The sequence below is a fragment of the Ambystoma mexicanum genome, chromosome 11, assembly GCF_040938575.1.
Source record: "Ambystoma mexicanum isolate Mex_15411 chromosome 11, UKY_AmexF1_1, whole genome shotgun sequence".
Classification (NCBI taxonomy): Eukaryota; Metazoa; Chordata; class Amphibia; order Caudata; family Ambystomatidae; genus Ambystoma; species Ambystoma mexicanum.
Window position 1 is genome coordinate 307,122,457 of NC_090934.1, and position 24,104 is coordinate 307,146,560.

General features: G+C 48.0%; 1 protein-coding gene across 16 annotated transcripts in view; it reads right to left on the reverse strand.

Moving 5' to 3' along the window:
• Positions 1-24,104, reverse strand: part of PUM1 (pumilio RNA binding family member 1) — a 1,312,543-nt gene that overhangs the window by 881,515 nt on the left and 406,924 nt on the right. For all 16 annotated transcript variants that reach the window (XM_069623037.1, XM_069623034.1, XM_069623036.1 and 13 more), the window contains one exon: positions 1,435-1,699. In XM_069623037.1, the coding sequence (XP_069479138.1) occupies positions 1,435-1,699 (265 nt within the window). The remainder of the gene's footprint in view (positions 1-1,434; positions 1,700-24,104) is intronic.

The following is a 24,104-nucleotide window of genomic DNA, read 5'->3' on the forward strand; positions in this document are numbered from 1 at the left end:
ACAACAGCAATCCGATTGCATAGGACATCCCGTTGGCATTTATTTTATTAAGTATTTATAATGCACCTATAAAGAATGTGTTTCGAGGCGCAATGAAGCAAAGTGGACAGAACTTCTTGAAAAGCAGAGTACTAAGACGCCAATAAAGTCCCCCATGCCACATCATTTACCCCAATGCCAAGAGTGGCATGGTAAGTGGATCCCCACAGGCGCACACTATGAAGGTTCACTTGCAAACCCTGCTGCTCAATTTTCATCTCCTCAAATAATGTTATAACAAGTGACTTGCTTCAACTCCAATAGCATACATTCTGAGCATAGCATTTTCAAAAGGGGAGATGTACAAATGCAGGCATCATTACAAGCTATAAAACAACCCCGCTCTCCACACATACCACCCCCAAATCCATTTTTACCAATGATGGTAAAACCAGCAGTCATTACCCTGGCCATGAAGATCTTACTAGTACAACACACTAGCTACAAGGACATTGGCCACACATTCAGTAGGGCAACACAAATTTCAGTGTAATTTGCACACACCTTCCAATATAAAGGTAAGGACAGCCAAAAGACCTAAAGTGTGAAAGAGGAGTCCCAGTAGAACTGCTTATCAACACTCCTGTAGTACTAAACAGACTATTCTCATGCACTCTGCCTCTGACCACAGGCTATTCGGAGCACAGGTTCCAAAAATTGTACCCTGGAGTAAAAATTAATAGTGGTATGAGAAGAACAGTCTACCAGATTACAATTAGGACACATGAGCCTATGAAACTCTGCTCTTTGAAAACAAAAGCAGTATTAGCAGGCAATAACCAAGCAATTTCTCACAAAATATAATCTAAATGGCTTCCAAGGAATCCACTTTCAGCACCCTGTGCACCTGGAATAGAAGTTCAGAAATCTAACAGTCAGACCATTAGAAATCATGCATAGTATAGGATAACAATGAGCCGACATTTAATTGATAAAAGGAATAATGCACAATTCAGAGGTCCTTTACAAGCTGAAAAGCAAACAAGTGCACAGCACGAGCTGTGCTGGGAAATCATTATCATAATACAATTGTTATTTACTGAAAGGTTCTGGGTCACTGCTATGAAGGCTAATATTCAAGAGTCGATCTTACAGCAGAAAAATACATGCGACTTCAATATTAAACTAATGCAGACTGAATTTGTCCAAAAGTTGAAAAAGTATCCCTTTTCGCTTCACAGCATATCAGATATGGTCAATTCCGAAGGTGAAGACAGTTCTGCAGTATTCAGACATTAAGTAACCAATAAAGACAATCAAACATACGTTTCACTAAAACATATATCCAAACTCATTGCTTTAAGTAGAGAAGCATATTTACAATATGAAAGTGTATTTCAAACACCCCATAATTTAAATGCAAGCAACATTAGGGTTTCTTGGGAGTAACAATACCTGTTGGGAATTGTAATCGAAAAGTCCCACAGTAGCAGCTGATGAATCAACGGATACCTGATTACCAGAGTAATCAAACTGCAGTGGCTCCATGCCAACATGTTCCATGTGGTCCATAGGGACATTCTGGGACTCCATGCCGGAGAAATCCTCCACAGACTTGACACCATTATTGCTATTCATCTGGGAAAGACCTTCTGACCCATTCTGATTCGGACCCAGAAGATCTACTTCGTTGGGGTTCTGACAATTACCAGGAGTACGACTGATAAGAAAATCAAAAGAAATAGGTCACCACCAGTCAGATTGTTAATTGGGTGAAAAAGGTCCGACATTTAGCAATGGCCAGCCATACTGTGAGACACCATATCAAATTCGCTGTCTACTTACTGTGCGAGAACATTTTTGGACCATGAAAATTGAAATACATAACCAAAGTGAGGAATATATAACAATGAGAACACTTGAAAATATGCCATTAAATATTTGAACGTAGCTTTAATCTAGTCAGTTAAACAGTATGGATCTAAAAAAAGATTACAAGAACAGTTGGTTATCAACTAAGGACCTCTAAATGCTCTATAGGTAAAGTGGTTTCTCATTCAAGAGTCACAGATTACAAATATTTAGAATTTCCCCATCAACAATGAAACTCAGGACTTTCAAGTATTAACGCAAAAGTTGCAATATCAGCCTGCAAGTAACAGATAGTTGACATTCCAATTACACTTGAGGCTTTTGACTCATTTCAATACTGAATCATTAACATCTCTCTCGACTAGTCTGGTCTTAACAGGACAACTAAGAATTTTAAAAAAGAACATCTCTACCCCTTTGGTGTTTGCAAACAAAACAGACTTTCTAGAAGTCCTTAGGAGGGAACAGTGCTAAGCAATCAAACTAAAGGACATTGGTATTAAACTTAAAGCAAAACTTATGAATGGTACAAAAGAGCCTTAAAACAACTGAATTTGACAATTTAAATTTAAGACCACTGTGGGAGAAAGGACTGATCCTTCATGTTACCTCCTCTTTGAAGGGTCTGCCCAGCAAATCAGCTGAAGATGGGTTTCAATCCAAAGGGCAGTAAACATCCACATGACGAAAATAAGAAAGAAATCACACAAGGGACCCTTCATAGTAAAAAGCCTCTAATGGGAGCTATATGCTACTAGCCTTCAGGTGCCAGGGGAGAACTGAAGGAGCTGCCCAGAGGAGCCTAAACTGATGCAGAGATACAGAGTGAGTGTGCCGACCTGTTCCTCGTGGTGGTGGTGGTGGAAAAGCAATACCAGCAGAGCTTGTGCTTACACTGGAACCACGAGGGACAGGAAGAAACCAGGAGAAAAAGTAAAATACTCAACAGCACTGGATGTAAATACATGCCTTGATCCCTGCTGTGCCCCTCTACTAGGAACAGCAAAGCTGGGAAACGCAGTTGGTCTACCTAGTTCCAGTTAGCATGAGTGGAGAACCAGTGCTGCAGCATGGACAGAGGCACAGTGAGGATAGCAGAGAGTGGCACGCATAGAAGAGCAAAATGGCAGAGTGAAGTGGGGGAGTGGCACCACAAAAGCAAGATCAACTGGTCGAGCTAAACTGGTAAAACAAAATAAAGTTACTCACCGTAGTGACCATCTTACTCCGAGTCCATAGTTCCCTTTCCTCCATACATTCGGGACATTCCATCCAGTGGGACGGGACCAGAACACTTGTAAATAAAGCATCAAATTGAAAAATGTGCTGTCCTCTTTACGCGGGGTACCGCACGTGGCCGTAACCCCACCCCCTGAGCTCCGCCCAGCGCAATGCCCTTCGGTCCTTTTCTATCGCCAGGTCTGAGACCTTTAAGCAATAATAGAGGAAACTTCTTAGAGGGGACGGCAGGCAGGCGTATGGAGGGACTAGGAGTAAGATAGTCACTACAGTGAGTAACTTTGTTATACTCCTACGTCCCGTCCCCTTTACTCCATACTTTTGGGAGATGCACTCTTCACAGGGAAACAGGTGGATGGAATTCTCTTACTGAAAAAGGTTCTTAACAGCCTGACTAAATTGAGCATTGGCTCTAGAGCTCAGGTCTAAGCAGTAATGCTTCCAATAAAACTGATGGGGAAGCCCACGTAGCTGCTCTGGCAATGGTTTCCCAGTGAACATTTCTGGAAGGCAACGGCAGCCGCCTTGCCCCGCACAGCATGGGCATGAATTCCTTCTGGAGGCTGAAGGCCCTGAACGGTATATGCCTCCGATATTCAGGAAGCAATCCATCGGGAGATAGTTGCTTTCGAGGCCAGCTTCCTTTTCAGATCCCCGAAGGTCACAAAAAGCTGGGAAGAGTTCCTAAGCTTAGAGGTTCTGTCGAAATAAAACTTAAGAGCTTGTCTGACATCCAAATTGTGCAATACCCTTGCGGCATCTGAGGCCGGGTCAGGAAAGAAGTCGGGTAATGAAATCTACTGATTCAAATTAAAATCAGATACCACCTATGGAAGGAAAGAAGGATTAGTCCGGAGGACAACCTTATCCTTATGGGAGGTGAGGAATGGATATTCTACAGACAAGCCTGAAGCTCACTCGCACGCCTTGCCGAAGTCACCGCAATCAGAAAAGCCATGTTCCACGAAACAAACTTCAAGTTGACCGTAGCCATGGGCTCAAAAGGCTTATGGCATAAGGCAGTGAGGACCACATTCAGCTCCCACTTTGGATGTGGGTTGCACACAGGTGGATGAAGATGCAAAGGACCTACAAAATGGCTTTTAATGACAGGGTTTGTCAATGAAAAGGAGCAGGTGTCTGGACAGGTAAGCGGCGATAGCCGACAAATACGTCCTACAAGACATGAATGCCTTTAGTTGCCAGATGAGCAACGAAAGACAGGACTGTCAATGGTAGCATCTATGGGGTCCAGCAGCTTAGCTAAACACCAGTGACATAACCGGACCCACTTGCTCCTATACTGAGACCTTGCTGAAGGTTTTCTAGCCGCCTGGATAGAACGTATATTATCCGCTGAGAAGTTGAAATTTTCTAAGAATTTCAACTCCGGCACCTGGACGCCATGCTGAATGATTGTGGGGAGGGGTGCCACATCTGCTGATAGCTCTGGTGAAGCAGGTCGGGAATCAGCAGGAGCCTGTTCGGTGAGCACACTGACAGATGCTGAAGCACAGAAAACCAGAATCTGGCTGGCCACCAAGGGGCTATGAACAGGAGTGCGCAATTCGTGTTCCTGAGCTCGCATAGCACCCGGTGAATCAGAGGAAGAGGCGGGAAGGCGTAAGGCCCTTATGTTGTGCCACGGAATCTCAAGAGCATCTCCCAGGGAAGAAGCTCCAAGTCAGTTCCTGGAAGCATAAAGAGGAAGTTTCCAGTTTGATGACATCGCAAAGAGGTCCACTTCTGGAGTGCCCCAATGGCGAAAAACGTCAGGATCTCTGTGTTCAGTTCCCACTCGTAGCCGACCACCACTCTCCAGCTGAGAGAGTCTGCAGTCACATTCAGTTGGCCCGGAATGTTTACTGCCAGCAGCCAAACACCATGCTGAATAGCCCATTCCCAAATCTGAATGGCTAGATCTACAAGGGGAGGTGACCTGGTAACCCCCTGCTTGTTGATGTAAAACATGGATACCGCATTGTTGATGCAGATCACTTTGTTCACAATAACTGGCTTCAAAGCTTTGCAGCGACAGGAAAATCACCTGAAGCTCCAGATAAATTATGTGAAAATGTCTGTCCTGTGGCGACCATAGGTCGAAAACCTGAAGATGATCCAACGTCGCACCCCACCCCAATAGGGAGGAGTCAGTTGTAATGGTTGTTTGAGTGCAGAGCTCCAGAAAAGGAGCACCCACCAACAGATTGATGGAAGATGACCATCATAGGAGATCTGTCATGCAGGGTGGAACCGGACTCATTTTGGTGACCGGGTCCACTGCCTGAAGCCAGGAGCTCCGAAGAGCCATCTGCATGCATCTCATCTTGAGACGCGCAAGGGGAAGAGAAAGCACCCACAAGGATAGAAGCCTCTGGAACCGCCAGGCCGACATGCTCTCTGACTGAATGAAAACCTGACACTTGCCCAACAGATCCGCCATCCTGTCCAGAGACAGGTACACGCTGCAGTCGATCGTTTTCCAATGGAAAACCAGGAATATCGGGTCCTGAGAGATCGTCATGGAGGATTTCCACCAGTTCACCGACAGCCCAAGGCAGAACAGGAGCTGGAGGAAAGAATGAAGGCTGCTCGAGCCCTTCACTGGACAATGACTGCACATAAGCCAGTCGTCCAAGTATGGATACACATGAATACCCCGTAGCCGAAGAAAAGCTGTGATGACAGACATCTTCGTGAAGACACAGCGCTAAGCTGAGACCAAAAGTGAATTGGAAATGCTCCTCTCCCAGGGAGAGCCACCGATATTTCTGATAAAGGCTCCAAATCAGGATGTGCATGTGTGTGTCCTGAAGGTCCACAACGCTGAGCCAGTCTCCCTTCCAAAGAGAGGACTTTATTTGGCAGGGCGTGATCATCTTGAATTTCTCTTGGAGAAGAGAAAGCTTGAACTGGGAAAGGTAGAGGATGGTGCACAAGCTGGCCTGGTTTGGGCACCGTGAACAGACGAGATTAGAGACCCTCCCTCGTTCCACTAGGGGAACAGGTTTCACCGCCTTGAAGTCTAGAAGCTTCTGGACCTTGCCTCTGAGGGAGGGCATCCCCGACTGCTGGATTCAAGGGTGGAGTAGGGTGGTGGGGGGGGAATGGGCAAGCGGAAGCCCGCCCAAGCGATGGACAAAACCCACCGGTCTTCAGTGATGGTTTGCCGTGTCTCCAGATGAGACCAGTCATCCTCCCACCGGAGTCTAGTGCGAGCACCAAAAAATATAATTTTGCAGACTTTTCAGGGAAGAGACTACCTGTCCCTGAAGAGGAGGCTGAAGACCGAGAGAAAAATCGACCCCATTGCTGCTTCAGACGGAGCTGCCTGACGGAGGATCAACTATGCGTGACCACCTGCAGTCCTGGAACCCTCTGAAGCCTGAGGAGGACCAAGACTGAGATCCAGATCTATGGGCTTTGACTGGGGGCTTCACTAGCACCGACAGACCTGGCAGTTTGCATGCTCGCCTTAGTCTTTGTAAGCTCGCCATCCGTTGAGGAATCAAACAACTCTTTGCCGTCAAAAGGCAGGTCCAGAAATTTATCTTGGACCTGCTTCGAAAACTTTGATACATGAAGCCAAGCTTGACGCGAGGAGTCCACCCAAATATGAGGCCACAAGTTGACGTATCAACATGATGCGCAGCAGCCTCCAGCATATCCTGCGCCAATACCCTGGCGTCTGACAAACTGCTTTTAAAGTCCTTCAGCCACTCCCCAGGAATGTACTCCTGGAAATCCGCCAAATCCCTCCACAGTTTCATATTCGCCGCCGCCAAAATGAGCTCTGCGTTAGTCTGATGCAATTGCAGCGCCGAGTTGGCAAAAACCTTCTTGCACAAGGAATCGAGCAACTTGTCTTCCTTGGCCAGAACTTGAGCCGCAGCTGCAGAGGTTGGCTTGGATTGCGGCCGCTACCACAGTTGAGGAAGGGAGCGGACAGGACGCCAAGGCTACTTCCTTGGAGGTGTGAAGACTAACGGCCGTCAATTCTATTATTGAAGTGCAGCCCAGTGTGGGGTTTATCCCAGACCTTGCGGGCCAGAACGTCTCTCTGAAGGAACAGGCTGGTGCGCTCCTGCAGGGACAAGGTGAGCGCCCTTGAAAGCACCCCTTCCTGCAGAGCAGGTGCCCCAGGTACTGGAATGTCAAGAAGAGACATGTCCAGGAATCGGTCATGGAATCCTCGGACAGTGCGGGGCTCGTCCTCTGTATTCTGATCTGCCTGAGGGTCATCCAGTATGTCAGGATCCGCTGGTTGCGATGCACCCAGCATCAAATTGACGTCTCGCTCTGCTGGAGTCTTGTCAACCGGAGGAAGAAGAGTTGGAGGCGGGCCAGAGGTAGAGGCAGTACCACTGCCGGGGCGACAGGTGCAGTTGGTGGAACTGTTGGGACAGGATGCGGCACCAGAGGGCAACTCTCCGTCAAAAGACCTTTAAAGTACTCCCTCATGGGATCAGAGTTCATAAGACTCTAAAACTTCCCAAAAAAGCATACTCTGCTGAAACTTTAGGCACTGGAGTGGGCAAGTCGCTCATGAGGGGCATACCCCCACGAACGTAATGAGGAAGGTTGCCAAGAGGGACCACCACCAACCAGGTCTAAATATACCAATGGGGTAGAAGTAGGAGGAAGCAAGACCTATGCAGTAGTGGCACCCGAGCGCGCCAGTCATAATAGGGGCGGAACGGATTCACACTGTCCCGTGGAAAAGGTTGTCCACCAAAAAGAAGGTTCCCAGCACCCGCTGTCAAAAGTGTGGGTGTGAGAAAAATCCAAAATGGCCACGTAGACCACGCGGGAAGGTCCGCAATTTTGTTAATATCTGAGGAGAACTGAGTCACGTGTGGCTGAGGCAGGCAACTCCACAGACTGGTCAGGGGACTTGATTGAAACTTTATTCTCGACAAGGATCCTTGGCAGAGCCGGTATTATTGGGCCTCAGATGTTTACTGGACATCCTGATGTGACCCCTTGAATTAGTCTCCAAGAGAGGAGCCTAGTCAAAGCCGCTAACAGAGGAGTTACGGACAGCGACCTCTCTCTTTGCCTCCTCAACAGAACTAGTATCTACGCGAGCGCGCAAATGTTGAGGAATCCACCTCCTAGACAAGACCTTAACAGGTCTCTCAGTTCTGTCGGTGTACACCTCAGCCTTAAAGGGAGGAACCTCAGAATGGAGTCTGGTCTGTATAGCTCCCCCAAGAGGGGCCTCGAACCGTGGTTCGGTACAGAAAGCCTCAACGGAGACCTCAGGGCGCACCCCGGTGTCTGTATGGGAAGCTCCAAACAGAGGGACCTCGGAACGAACTCCGGTACCCAAAGCCTCAGCACGACTGGGATGGCTATTAGCACCCGATTGGTGAACCGTGGATCATAATCGGGTGTCGGCAGGCCCCGCAAAGGAACCCCTTGTAAGCCCATTAGGTCTGCGAGGCACCTCAGAGGAAACCCTGGTAGCAGAGCTCTTGAAGCCCCTCACGGACCTGGAGGACCCCGGGAAGGAACTTACTGGGCGTCTTCTTTTCGTCGATGAAGAGTTGAAAATGTGATGGAGGAACTCACTGAAAGACCTACTCCGACCCACGAAGACGACGCTGAAGTGCCCGGAGCGAAAGGGAGTCTCAGTAGAAACACGAGTCCCAACGGTGATCCGGTCCCAGACACTACAAACAGAAAGAATGGGGATCCACCCTAGCGAAGCGAGGTTTGCAAGAGGAATAGACAAATCCCAAACGATCTGGCATACACTGAGGACTACACAACCACAGAACCGGAGCAGGAGAGGACAACGGGAAAGGAAAATGTCTTCCCAGTGATGCAAGTACGTCCAGCACCGACCACACGGAGAAAAGGACTGAAGGGCGATGCGCAGGGTGGCGGTGCTCAGGAGGGTGGAGTTACGGCCATGTGCAGTACCGCGCGTAAAAAGAGAAGGACATTTTTCAATTTGATGCTTTTTTTTACAAAAGTGCCCTGGTCCCGTCCCACTGGACGAAATGTCAAGTATGGAAGAAAGGGGACGGGACGTAGGAGTAATAAGAAATATTAAAGAACAAAATGGGAAATCAGAAAACCGAATAACAGGATACTAGACCCGCCAATTGCTAAAACCACTGCACCAGCATGGACATTTCTGGTGGCCATATTGGGAATAGGAGGTATGGAAAGTTTGCACATATTCCAACAGGTTTCCCCAAGAAAGGCTGCAAACCGGATCACTGAACAGGCAACCTAGCAAACTTACTTTCTGGATAAGCCCCACTGTTTGCTTTTTCGGCGGTGGTGGGGGTTGCGAGTGACCACTCCAACTGTTTAGAAGTCGCTTAGAACACAGGAGGAAGAAGGAATGTGCTGTATGGTCCCTGTGAAAGACCAGTTTTTTTATTGACATTTTTTAATTACTTTTATCATACCTTGTTTTTAATCATGGCCTCCGGGCCATTTTATAAGACTTGGCAAGATGGCTTTTTAATATTTGTTTACATGTTTTTTTAATGGCCATACTGTTCTTTTGTATGCCATTTATTTTATCAGGAAGGCCATTTCATATTCAGGCACTTTATTCATCAGGGCAGGGATTCGGACTAAGGGTGCCCCGTAAGCCATCCAGCATTTCCATATAAAGGGATATAGATTGAAACATCGCAAAAGGCAACAACCTAACTCAAACAACCAAAAAACCATATGCCTAAAGATCCATTTTCAAAAACAAGAACAAACACCCATTGGCGAAAGACCATCGCGGCTGATTAACCTTGACCAGGAATCAAGGTTGGCTTCTAAACTGCCAAACGATTAGGCTAACTGGAGGTTCCAAGCAGATCTCAAACAGGAGGAGATGGATGCTATAGTTAACGCTCCATGTGAAGAGGGCGAGAAAGACCATTTGGCAGAATGAGATTCCAAGAACCTCACATCAAGAAAGGTGAAGAAACTTCATTATTCCAACAGAGATTCCCCCAAAGAATGGTAATATGGGGTCAACAGGTTTCGAGTGAGAAGTGGCAAGTAATCAAGATTTCTAACTGATTTGCTCCCTTATCAACCCAATTAGACATGCAGGATCTGGATATACCCAAGTTAAGGTTGGATGATCAGCTAGGAGCTAAAGAGGCAGACTTGGGAATGAAACCCATATAGTGTGCCCGGTTCTGGGAATCACACTCCAAACACCAACTTCTGCTGTTCATCATGTCACACTGGATGGTGTTCAAAATGAGATTGCGTCACTAAATCGAGTTTACAGATTGATCAAATATGGACCTGAGGCAAGCTATGAATGTAGTTAATGTAGATTGTTTGCCAGAAGTGGCTTGTGCGGCCCCTCATAGGCCTCCTTAATGGCTGCCACCATCCATCTTGCTATGGAGGCCTTGGACGCCCGATATCCTGGCTTTGACCCACCGAAGGTGATAAATGGAGCCTCAGATTTGCAGAAGCTCTTGGTTCTGTCCAGATAGAACTTTAGCACTGGCCTAACATCTAGACCCTGCAGAACCCTCTGAGCATCTTCCTTGGGGTCTGCAAAGAAAGTTGGGAGTACCATCTCCTCATTTGGGTGGAACGCTGAGACTGCTTCAGCTAAGAACGAGGGATGCATTCTGAGGACCATCTTGTCCCTGTGAAAGATAGTGTATGGCTCATGGGCCACCAGAGCTTGGATCTCGCCGTGCAGACTTAAGACTCCACCGAAAGGGCCATCTTTATGGTGACTAGCCTAATGTCCGCAGACGCCATTGGCTGAGAAGGTTTATGCGCCAAGGTGCCCAACACTATACTGAGGTCCCACACGGGGTGTGGCTTATTTATGGGCGGGTAGAGCCTAGTGAGGCCCATCAAATGTCTTAACCACCGGATTGGCGGAAGAGAAAGCTCCCTCCTCAGAGTTCCGGTAGGTTCTGATGGCCACCAAATCGGTGCAGCATGTGTATCTGCACCCCTGAGTGTGCCAGTTGTGCAGAGAAGGATAGCACATCGTCCAGTGCGCAAGTGAGAGGATCAACCTCAGTCTCGGCCCAGTGGCAAAACCTAATCCACTTGCTTTTGTACTGGCTCCTAGTAGCCTCGCTCCTAGCACCCTGAATGATGGCTAGGTTAGCCTACGAGAGGCGCAGATGCTTCTATGTAACGTGTTCAGGAACCACACTGCAAGGGCTAACTTCCAAATGGCAGGGTGTATGACCATGCCCTCCCTGCCCCCTCCTCCCCCTTGCCAGCTGCGACAATAGATGGGCTGGTCCCAGTGGAAGGTACATAAGATGATGGTCGAGTAACTGAGAACCATGGCCTCGCCGGCCACCATGGAACTATCAGATGGATGCTGAGGTGCCGGGACTTATCTTGCAGATCACCCAGTGGAGTGGGAGGGAAGACGCAGCCATTCATGCTGTTCTACTGAATCTTGAACACATCGCCCAGAGAGCCTAGACACTGTCCTTGCCAGGATGCAAACTGAAGGCACTTCCTGTTGAACCAGGTAACGAAGAGGTCCCCCTGTGTATGACCTCCCCACCCCCCAATCTATTGAAGATCACCTGAAGGACCTGGTCATTCAACTGCTATCCGCAATTGTCCGTGAGGTGGATCGCTGTCAGGTGAATGTTTGCCAGGGCCCAATCCCAGATGCTGACCGCCAGGGTGCATAGAGGGGACCTGGTGCCACCCTGCTTGATGCGAGAATACATGCTGGTGGAGTGGTCTGTCTGAATGAGGATCACTTTGCCACTGATGAGCGGTAATAAGGCCTTGAGAGCCAGCCAGATGTCATTCAGCAACAGCCAATTGATATGGGCCGACTGTTCTTGAGGGGACCAAACTCCATGGGCACTGGTTGTCCAGGGTAGCTCCCCAACCCTCCAGGGACGAATCTTTGGTGATGGTAACCAGCAGTGCTGGTTGTCAGAACGGCCTGCCTATCCTCAGATTGCAGTCTGTGCTCCACCAAACTAGATCCTGGTGTAGGAGGGGAGGAATGCTGATAGGTTCTGCCTGAGGACCCCGTTCCTGATTACATGAGGCTGAAAAGTGCAGCTGTAATCTCATCTTGACTCTTGTGTAAGGCACTGCCAGATGACCCAGGAGGTGCTGGTACCACCATGCTGGGGTCACCTCTCTGCTGAGAAAATGACTCAGGGCCGTTTTGATGGCTGCAATCTTGTCCTACGAGGGGAAAAACACTCAGATCTCAGATGAGGCCCGGGAACATTGCTCTGTGTTGTCTCCAGCTGAGATTGATGGAAAATCCCAAATCATGTAGCACGTTCATGAGGGCGGAGGAGGTATGCTGGAACGCCTCGGGGGATCTCGCCCTGACGAGCCAGTTGTCTAGGTATGGGAAGACCAGGTCTTTGGGCCTGGGAAGGGCTGCCACTGCATTCATAAGCCTGGTAAAGACCCTATGGGCTGAATTGAGGCCAAAGGGAGGAACCTTGTATTGGAAATGGAAGCCCATGATCCTGAACCGCAGGAAGGATCGATGGGGCTGCCAAATCGGGACGTGCAAGGAAGCGTCCTTCAGAACCAGGGAGAACATCCAGTCTCCCTTGCACAGTTTATACGCAATGTGCTGGGGGTAACCAGCTTGACCTTTTGAAGTGGGAGGCAAAGGTTCAGGGTGGAACGCTCCAATTCCTCTCAGGACAGCCTGGTGGTTCTTGTGGATGGCAAAAATCCTGGAGCAGAAGCCCTTATCCCACTGGGAGGCTGAGACTTCTTCCATTGTCTAGCTCTCTACGAGTGATCGAATTCCCACCATTAGAGTTGATGTCACAATCTGTGGGAGGGGAGGAGAAAGAGGAGGGAGGGGACCCTCCCACTAGAGACACGTGGATCCAGAGGGGAGTGTCGAGCCTTTTTCTCTCCGAGACTGAGGGGGCCAGAAAGAAGCCCTTATTCTCCACCTTGTGCTGTTTGCGGCGGTGTTGGCTCGGAGATCGGTCAGGCTGTCTGAACAGTCTTTCTTGGAAGCCCAGGAATCCGCCCGACCCTTGTTGGAATGCTGGCGCATTTGACTATAGTCTTGGGTGCGGACTTTGCGAGGATGGATAAGGATTTTGCAGTCTGGGAACTGTTCTTCTGATTAAGTTCCTCATCAGTGGTGGAATCAAAAGGGGTCGCTACCCTCGAAAGGAAGGTCCAATATACATTCCTGGACATCTGGGTTGAACTTGGTAGCCCGGAGGCAATCAGTCGTCCTCATGTCCATGGCGATGCAGATGGCAAGGCCTCAGGTGTCGATATGCGCCACTGTGGACTACATGATTTCTTGAGCCACCATCTTCGCCTCTGCCAGCCCCGCCTTGAAATGTGCCCAACTGCACCAGAAGGAAGTCGGCTATTTACCGCCAAAGCCTCTGGTTAGCGGCTGCAAGCATGGCATCCGCATTAGACTTGGGTGCAGCAAGGCGTTGGGAGTAGACCTTTCCATACGCCTCCAAGATCATCTCCTTGTCTATCAGAACAGAGGACGAGGTGGCTGATGAAGAGTGAGACTTGGAGTATACGGAAGCCGCGGCAATCGCAGGAGTGTGGTAGAGAGTGCCGACAAGAGTGCATCCCGCTCCAACTGCCTGTTCTTGGCATCGAGGCGCCTCTTGGTTGGCTGTGCCGAGTGGTGTTTCAGCCATCCCTTTTTAGCCAAGGCAACAATGTTATTCTGCATCGGAATACCTGTTCTAGCTGTGGGGTGTAGAGTGAGGACTTCGACCAGGACCACCGCCTGAGGTTGTTCAACCTCAGGTTGTGGATGCACCAAGTATTCAGCCAAACCTTCAAGCTGGTCATGGAAGGCCTTGGCTGATGGTGTGTCGGGGTGGTCCTCCTCATCATTGTCCACCAGGGTGTACGACTGGTCTGGCACCGGTAGAGGAGTGCTGGGATCCGTTGGCCGAGGTGTGGCGACTGGAGCCAGAGGCTGCTGTGGAACCGCTCGAGCTGTAGGAGGCAGGGGAACCGGAATGGAAAGACCCGGCATGGGCCACTGGGGCTGCACAGGGGCCTGAAGTACCAGAGCCATAGAAGGAATGACTATGGGTGCTGGCGGAGGGACTGGAGGCCGCATGTTCCTAATCACATCACGAAGGATGGAGCCCATTTGAGGGCACCTCATCAACATGAGGAACTTTACAAAAACCTGTCCTCATAGGGTGGAGGGGTGGCAGGTGGTATTGAAGAGTCGCAGCTGGCTGCTGGGGCTTGTGCATACTCTGCCTAGCGGGTTGCAGGGGGTATCTGCCATGCGACATAGAAGGATAAGCTGTAAGCCACATACCTGGTGAAGACCAGTCCCACCTGGACACTATCTCTTACCTAATCACCAAACAGGGTCAGTGTTGGACGAGCAGCCATCTTGTCGAGCTGTATGCCACCTGCATCATCGTGCCTGGCTCACTAGAGCCAGCCTCCTCCAGGACTCTTGGCAGTGGAGCTTGAGGTCTACCCTGCACCTCAGGACAAGACCTGGCAGGCATCGAGCCCTCAGCAAAATCGCCGGTAGTGCTGCGTACAAGTGCCCCCTCAGACATTTGTCGGTACTAGGGCGTAGTAAAAGAACCTTGCTGTCCCTCAGTACTGTCTCAGGTAGGATCTAGCGACACCTTGGCCTGGGAGCCAGTAACTGGCTGAGCATCGGTACCGGCACTGGTGTGAAAATAAGCACAGTCCCTCCCGCTCTGACATTTCCTAGGGAAGGAATCGCCTTTGCGGGGTGCAATGGAAAAGAGGCCCTGCCTTGGGCCTTGACTTGCTTGACGAAGTTCTTCAAGTGCTCGGGAGGCGACTTCTCGAAGAGCTCCCTCCACCTTGCTAACCCGCCTTTCAGAGCTTGTGGTGCAAGCTCGACGCATGCAATGCACCCTTCCCAGTCATGGTCGGGGCCAAGGCAGCTGAGGCACAGAGCGCGGGGGTTGGACGTGGGAAGAGCCACTCGCAGGCTGGACACCTGATGAAGCCCAAGGATGTCGACATGCGCCGGGGAGGAGTGTGGCACCAGAGGACTGAGTACCTCATTAAAGATTATAAGAAAGACAAAAAAGACAGCATCCGGGAAAGAGCGCGAGTAATTACAATGCCAAAGCCAAACCCTGGAGCGCTGTTGAAAGCGGTTCGTTACTGTGAACGTGGAAAAGAGGAATGTGAAGTGGTGCCGGTGGGCAGAGTCAGGGGAGCATCTACATTTTTTATAAAGGGCAAGACAATTTATTCTGGTGAAAAAAGGTTCTGTATCCCATCCCTAGCGAGGCACGCCCATGCAGTATGGAGGAAAGGTGACGGGACGTAAGAGTAAGGATTGTATTAAGATCACTATCGGATGCAGAGTTAGCAGAGGGCCTTTTGAAAATTTAATTCCAGGCCTGGTCACCTAATAGTTGTGTCTACCCCAAGAGAACTAATCCTGCCAAGGTGAATGATCTACATAATGCTTTGTTTAGTCGAGAAGAATCTGATTTCCTTTGATATAGTGAGCAGTCTCTTTAGTATGCACAGTTTTAAAATGCATTTGGCCAATAGTGATAGATTTGGTATTGCCTGAGGATACCTTGTCAAATGCCTGGAGTAAATTAAAGGAGTATTTTTTTAAAGAAAGAAATTCAAGTGAGGTTGAAGGGATATACTAACTTCAGTATAGTTTTTGGTCCAATGGCAGATTCTTTAGAAGGGTCCCAATCAAATGGTAACAATGTTGCGGGAAGAGGGGGCTAATAGAGGCTGCTTTTGTAACTAACATGGCAGCTGTTTCAAAACCCAACAGAAGTGACGTCTGTAATGGTGGCACACACTTAGTGCCAATGCTAATAAATGTGTGATCCTTCCATGGAATATTGCAGGGTTGGGACCAAACCTGAAGGACCTTGACTGGTGTGCTCTTATATCCCAATAGGACAGGTTACTGCAAGAAACCTGGGCACTGGTATGTCCATGATTATTAGGTCATGAAACATTTTTTATCCCTGCACTTCGTGCTGTCAATGGACAGGCTAACGGAGGGTTGGAGGAAAGGAGAGGGAGGAAAGAATGGTAGCATTTATCAAAGTGGATATTGCAGTGTATTTTAGTTTAATCAAGGGGTCTACAAGCAGTTTCCAAGCTTTGACATTTGAACCAATTCAGGGGACATATGTCTAAATCTTTAACATGCCTAACAACTTACTGATAACAATGCCTGTACTTTCAACTTGGATGCCCTCCATAGCTTATTAATGGGTAATTCTGCTATGCTAGCAGAGATGAATTTTCATACTACTATAGGGGCCTGGGTGATGAGCGCTAGAGTTAGGACAGGTGTGAGGGATGACATGATAAATTATAAGTTACTCACTGAAGTGACTAACGTACTCCTAGTCCATACTCCCCTTTCCTCCATACTGTATGGGCGTCCCTCGCTAGGGACGGGAAACAACCCTTTTTCACCAGAAAAATCTTCCCCTTTAAATTTAGATGCGCGTGGGGGCTTGGCTCTGGGAGCATTCGCTCCCAACTCCGCCCACCGTCACCACTCCTCAGTCCCCTTTGGCGCGTCGACAATATTAACATTGCCTAATGACACCAGTTTTATTAGGGCGGAGAATGGTGGGACATATGGAAAAAAGGAGACTATGGACTAGGAGTACGTTAGTCACTATGGTAAGCAACATAATTACTCCTACGTCCCATCCCCTTGCCTCCATACTGTATTGGCGATTCCAACTGAATGTACCACCAGGGTGGAGAGTTGCCCCTCTTAAGAAAACAAGTTCCTTAACACTGCCTGACCAAGTGCAGCATCTGACCTTGCGCTGGCATCCAAGCAGTAGTACTAGCAGAAGGCCGAGGGAGTAGCTTGCGTAGCCGCTTTGCTGATAACCTGCCACGGAACAGGTCTTTGGAAAGCTACTGCCGTGCCCTTAGCTCTGATGGCGTGGGCATGCATGTTTGCTGGCAAGGGTTTGTGTTGCCCCTCATACACCTCCTTGATGGCCATAATCATTGCTATGGAAGCCTTGGAGGCCTGACAGCTCGACTGACACCCAAAGGTGATACAGGGCTTCCAATTTACATAAGCTCCCGTTTCTGCCCAGGTAGAATCTTAGCACCTGTCTGATGTCCAGACTCTGCAATACCCTCCGAACGTTATCCTTGGGGTACGCCAAGAATGTTGGTATAACAATCTCATTTAGGTGAAAGGAGAAGACAACCTTAGGTAAAAATGCAGAGTGCGTTCTGAGCACCACCTTTTCCTTGTGAAATGTAGTATATGGCTCTGACGCCACCAGCGCCTGGTTATCACTGATTGGGCGTGCAGAGGTAAGGCTCACTAGCAGGGCTGTCTTAATGGTAACTAGCCTGATGTCCGGGGACGCCATAGGCTCGAATGGTTTATACACCAGGACCACGTGGAGGTCCAACGCACTGGGTTGTTGATCGGAGGGTAGATTCTAGTCAGTCCCGCCAAGAGCCTTTTGAACACTGGATTCAAGGATGAAAATACTTCCTCTTACGAGTTCTTGTATGCTCCCACGGCCGCCAGATAAGTGCAGCATGTGTCTATCTACACTCCCTGAGTGTGCAAGGTGAGCAGAAAAGGATAGAACTTAGTCCAACGTGCAAGTTAATGGATTAATTGATTCTGCCGAGTGACAGCACCTGGCCCACTTGCTCCTATACTGGCTCCTGGTAGTGTCTCCCCAAGCCACTTGTAGGATTGCCAGGTTAGACTGTGACAAGTGCAAATGTTTCAGGGTGAACTGTTCAGGAACCACGCTGCAAGGAATAACTTCTGCTCGGAGCGATGAATCACTGTCCCCCTGCTCAGAGTGTATGTCTGCTGGGCCCAGTGGGAGGTGCATCAGGGCCTGGTCCAACAGGCTGAAAAGTTCAGAGAACCAGGGTCTTGCTGGCCACCACGGAGTCACCAGGATGATCCGAAGGTCCTGCGACTCCATGACCTTGTGTACCAGAGGAGTGGGGGGGGGCGTTCATGTTCCACGGTAGCTGCATTGCGACACCTAGCGAACCCCTGCCTTGCCCCATCCAGGAGGTGTAGTAATGTCTTTAAATAAAAAAAAGACGGAAACCAAATAGCTTGCGCCCTCAGCTCAGTTTATTTTTCACTTAAAGTTACAATTGTTGTGCCCTCTACACGTGTTTCACTGTCTTAGGTTTCAGACAGATCTTCAGGAGGGAATAACTAAAATGAATTCCATATTTGTTCGTTATACAATTGTTTCTCAAAATTGGATCTAAAAAATAAAGAAAAACACATTTTCAGCATAATGTCCTTTTGTATGAGTTGCAGACACCAATATAAAGCTTATATACTCACTCACAATTTTCTCTCAATCTTGTTAACTTGATTTGAACATCTTAATTTCTATGCGGTAGTTCCAATTTGAAAATTGCACACTCTGGGCTAGGAAAAGATGGACACTTCAATTAGCTAATGTTGTGCGGCTTGCCCCTAATCAATGCCTAATATCTAATCAGATCCTGAGCTTACCTTAATTTTTGGTAGATATTTTCAAACTATGCTCTTCAGCGTTCTTCTTATGGCCTGATAACCTGATGTATCTGTTGGTTTTCCTGCCGTTCTTATATATGGTCGGTGTAGCGGTCATGTGATAGCTTCAATCACCTGACCGCTCCTTTTTTGAGAATGAGATTAATTCATGCGGCACTTTCTAACTTTGTTTCATTTTCACTCACGCTAGCAAACGCGTGACCATAATGGATCCTATAGCTAATTTCAATTCACGTGATATGCTGCGTTGCGTGATCACGTTTGGGCGCCATTTTGGTTTGGGAAAGGTGTTCTATTGTACTAGCCATTTTCGTTCCTAGCCATGACTGCTACATAAGAAAATATTGTCGCTAATGACATTTTCCTTTTACTAGTAAGGACATTTTTAGTAGTGTTATGCTACTTCCATCTTTTACTTACCTGTAATTCAGACGATTTTTACGAATTATATATTAAGTGTTTACAACCCACATTTACAATTCATATTTACAATTTACATATACAGATTAAAGGCTGAACAATACATAATCATAGCAGGTGTATTAATTCATTGTCCGAATTGAGTCCTGTATGGCAACTGTCCAAATTGCAGATCCAAAATGCTTCTCTTATCCTCAGCATTTTTTCCAAATTTCCTCCTCTGTGGTTTAGTGATTTTTTCAATTCCAAAAAACATTCTCATTGATGGGTTTGTTTGGGTGTTCTGTAAGGTAATGATAGCCCAATGGGTATCTCATGTCTTTGTTATTTATTGCTCTCATATGTTCCTGTATTCTGATCTTAAGTTTTCTCATTGTACTTACCACATACATTTTTTGGCATAAACATGTAATTGCATATATTACTGTTTTTGTGTTGCAATTGATAACATTTTTAATTTTGTAACCTCTTCCATTTGGCAAAGTTACTCTTTTCTTCCCATTGAGTATTTGCAGCTAATGCAGGTTCCGCATTTGTAGTTTCCCACTAGTGTTTTGTCTGACCAAAGTTGGGGTAGTCCTTTTTGCTTTTCTATAAAGTGTGAATGACTTAATATGTCTTTTAAACTTTTCGCTGTTTTGAATGTTATATGCACATCTTCAATATACTTTAGTATGTCCTGATCCATTTGTAAAAGATGCCAGTTTTTCTTTAGAATATTCTGAATTTGTTTACTATTAGCGCTATATTGTGTGATGAATCTGACTTTTTGTTCCTTTACTGCTTTTTGGATCTGTTTGTCTTTCAACAATTCTCCTCTTGATTTTGTTTTATCATACGATTTCTCTAAGTGTTTTTTGTTGTAGCCTCTTTGCCTGAATTTTGTCATCCAGGAGGTGAACTGAGGGCACCTCCTGTTGGTACTGGTGGCGAAGAGGTCTGTAAGGCAAAGTTTGTATGCAGTACCCTCTGGGAACACTACAAACAATTGACTACATGTATAAGAAACACAACCTTTGGTATAAGCTTGTACCACCGTTTTGGTAGCATGTTGAGCAGCCAGGCTTATCTCAAGAGGAGTCAATGTGAGCTGTAGGGGAGTTACACAGAGATTCACATTGACAAGTATTCAAATAAACTCTTACACTCAAGGTTTCTTGAATAAACAATTATTAATGTATCAGTCAGAATAAGCCGCCTAGTATAACAGGCTAGCCCAAAGTCAACAGGCAAAAGTCTTAAATAGGATGAAGCACTTCTGATAGGTAAGTAGAAAAGTCTTTGCACAATGTTTTAGAAGTCTTTGAAGAAAAGAAGACAAATGTAGGGCCACAAGCAGTTGGACTTGTGAGTAGTAGACGATGCAAGCAACTCTACAGCAAGAGGTAAGTTCTCTCAGACTTTGTTACAGTACCTTTGAACTGAAGAAAAGGTGCAGCAGATGACTTCTGTTCTTGTGCAGCTCTCCAGATCTGAGTGTTCCTGGGCCTCAGTCATGGGACTGTCGAGATGGACTTCCTTGCTTCTGGGGTCCCATGCTCTGTTGAGGGGACTCAGACTCGGTCAGTCCTGCTGCTGGGAGTCTGGAGGATTTTCCCGAGCTCTAGGCAAGCTTAAAAGCAATGCACACAATCTGGTGTTCCTCTACCTGGCTACGTGGTTTTCCAGCTCTGTGGAAATTCAACCAGCTCCAAGATGGATGTTCAGGTGGCTTACTTTGGAGTGGATTGGTCCCACCAACTAAAAGGGAAATGTCGTCCTTGCAGGGGCTTCTCTGTCGATATGAATGTGGCGTTTCAGCACAGCAGCAGGGCTTCTCTGGGCAAACCAGCAGTCCAGGAGTTTCAGCAGGCGTCCTCTTCAATGTTCTTCGGTTCCTTCGTCCAGTGGTCGACTGCCTTCCAAGCCAAAAGATTCACCTTTTATCCAGCAGGGTGGCTGTCCTTGCCGGACAGTCAGCCGGCCAGTCACTATAGAGTGCATTTGGGTTTCCAAGGAGACAGCACAGGGAGTTTTGGGCAACTCCCTCACTTCCTGCCTACCCCAGAAACCCTGGAGCCAGAGACGGGCTTCACTTGTGAATCCCGCCAAACGCAAAGCTAACAATGGGACCAAACCTGGTTTTGCGGGCAAAGTAATTCTCAAGAAGGACCTTTCCACAAGCCATAGCGAAAAAAGAAGAGTGCCATTTTGAGAAAAATGGCATCTTGGGTGCTTCACTGCAGCTGCAAACACAGCCCGTGGTAAATGCACACCATGGTAGTTAAAGCGAAACCACTGCCACCAGCCATTCAGTGAGAAAAGGGTAACAAAAATGTTACATGAGAAGCTAGACAAAGGGAATACTATGTAACCCCTCCAGCACCCTATTGTAAGATAGTGTGTGCTGGGTCTAGAAAGTTATAAATGTAAGTACAGTAAATTTCACTTTACTGCTCCGACAAACAGATTATCCCAGAGAAGGTATTTAAACCATGGGAAATGTGGCAGACTTCCCTGTGCCACTGCACTGAAGGTGCTGTGTGACAATGTAAAAGATGATGCCTATGGAGTGTGACAGGTTGCATAACCAAAAGAAACAAAGCTCAGAAATCACATTAAAATACATCACAGAGTGGGAAAAAAGGGTCTCTCTCTCTCCAGGTTAAAAGAATAAAGTCCTCCAAAACCCAGCAAAGTTGCTGGGGGTCTGTACGGTGGAGGGAATTAGCACATTGAGAATCCTTCCTAACAAGGTCCACCTGCGGCTGACCCCACCGGGTGAAGATCTCCTGAACCTCCTCGCTCAACTGTAATTCGCAGTTGGCTGCACCCAGCCTGCTGAGCCTGTCCGTCTCTAGGTTGGACCTCCCCCGCCCACCCCCCAGGAGGTGGACTGCTGACAGGTGCATGTTGTTCACCAGAGCCCACTCCCAAATGTCAATTGCCAGTCTGCATTGGGGCAGAGACGTGGTGACACTGCTTGTTGAAGTAATACATGCAGGTGGAGCTGTCTGTTTGAATGAAAATCGCCTTGCCGGTGGTCCTGGGTAGGAAGGTTTTGAGAGCGAGACAGCTCGAGCCAGTTGATGTGCACCAGCTGCTCTGGATGGGACCATACTCCATGGGCACTGTGGCTGTCCAGGGTAGCCCCCCTCCTCACCCCATCCCTCCAGGGAGGAGTCTGGGGTAATGGTGACCTGAGGGACTGGTTGCCAGAAGGTCCTGCCTATCCGTAGGTTGTAGTCTGTACCCCGCCAGACTAGATCCTTGTGGAGGTGCTGAGGTATGCTGACCTGCGCTGCCCGAGATCCATTCTCTTGGTTCTAGGAGGCTGAAAAGTAGTTGCAGCCTCCTCATTTTGAACCTCGTATAAGGTACTGCGAGGAGACATGCAGCCATGACTCCCAGCAAGTGCTGGTACCACCAAGACGAAGTCACTGCTCTGCTGAGAAACTGCCCAGTGGTCCTCTTTATCGCTGCGAACTTGTCCGCTGAGGGGAAGATCCTCTCGGAGCTTATGTCCCAGAGAAGGCCCAGGAAGGTCAGGCTCTGCATGGGCAATAATTGTGACTTTTTGAGATTGATGGAAAATAACAGGTTGTAGTGAGTGTATCCATGAGGGCGGAGGCCATATGCTGGACCGCCTCCAGAGATCTCACCCAGACTAGCCAGCCCAGATATGGATAAATGTGATGGCCCTGTGCCCCGAGTAGGGTTGTCATTCCACTCATTAGCCTTGTAAAGACCCTGGGGGGCCGAATTGATTCCAAAGGGTAGAACCCTGTATTGAAAGTGAAAACCCATGATCCTGAACCTCAGGAAGGACCGAAGGGGATCCCAGATCGGGACATGTAGGTAAGCCTCCTTCAGCTTCAGGGAGCACATCCGGTCTCCCACGCACAGCATCTCCGCTATGAAGGCTGGGGTAACCATCTTCAACATTTGGAGGGAAGGAGAGTTCAGGGGCAACGCTTAGAAACCTGGTTATTAAGCACATTATAAATAACCTATCATATCAAAGGTTCAAGGTAGAAAAATCTAACCACTGTCAGGCCAGCGTGGTTCTTTTTGTGTATTGCGAAAATTTGTGAATAGAAGCCCAGGCCCCGCTACAAGACTGGAACTTACTCCACTGTCTGGCTCGCTATTAGCGAGCGGATTTCCGCCAACAGAGCTGCTATACCAATCTGCGGGAGCAGAGAAGGAAGGAATGGGGAGCCTGAGGCCCATGGCTACAACAGAGGATCCAGGGCTCCGTGAACCTTGTCCGACAGCGATATACATGAAGGGCTAGCCTGCACCCCACCGGAGACTCGTGGATCCGGATGGACCGGTCACAACTTTTTCCCTTCTGAGGCTGAGGAGGGGGTATGAAAGAAACCCTCGTTAGCCACCTTGTGATACTTGCGCCTGTGCTGGCTATGGGATCTGTCTGGTTGTATGAACATTCTCTCCTGGGCGCCTCTGAAGCCTCCCAAAGACCAACCTTTGTCAGAGCCCTGGTGCGTCTGGCTGAAGGTCTTGGTTGCGGACTTAGTGAGGATAAAGATTTCACTGTCTGAAATATTCTTTTTCTTATCATCAAGTTCCTCATCCGTTGTTAGGCAAGATAAGTAACCCCTACAGAACCCTATGGTAAGATAGTATGTGCTGGGTCTATAAAGTTACAAAAGGTAAGTAAAGTCAGATTCACTTCGCTGCTCTTGGAAACAGTACTGAAGGTGCTGTGTTTCACAATGCAAAATGATGCCTATGGAGTTTGTCAGACTCCCAAGTCAAAAGAAACAGTTCAAATCACAGAAAAATACAATAGTGGGAAAAAGGTCTCACTCTCCCCAGATTAGAAATTCTAAAGTCCTACAGTCCAGCAAAAGAGCTGGGTGTCTCTAAGGTAGAGAGGAATCAGCACATTTCTGAGAATTCTCCCTAACATCCGTTGTTGAATGAAACAGGTCACCACCCTTGAAACAAAGGTCTGGAATGCATCCTTGCACATCTGGATTGAATTTTGTCGCCCTGAGCCAAGCCAACCATCTTATGTGCATGGCAATACAAATAGCTTGTCCTGACGCGTCAATGTGGGCCACCGTGGACTCCATTATGTCCT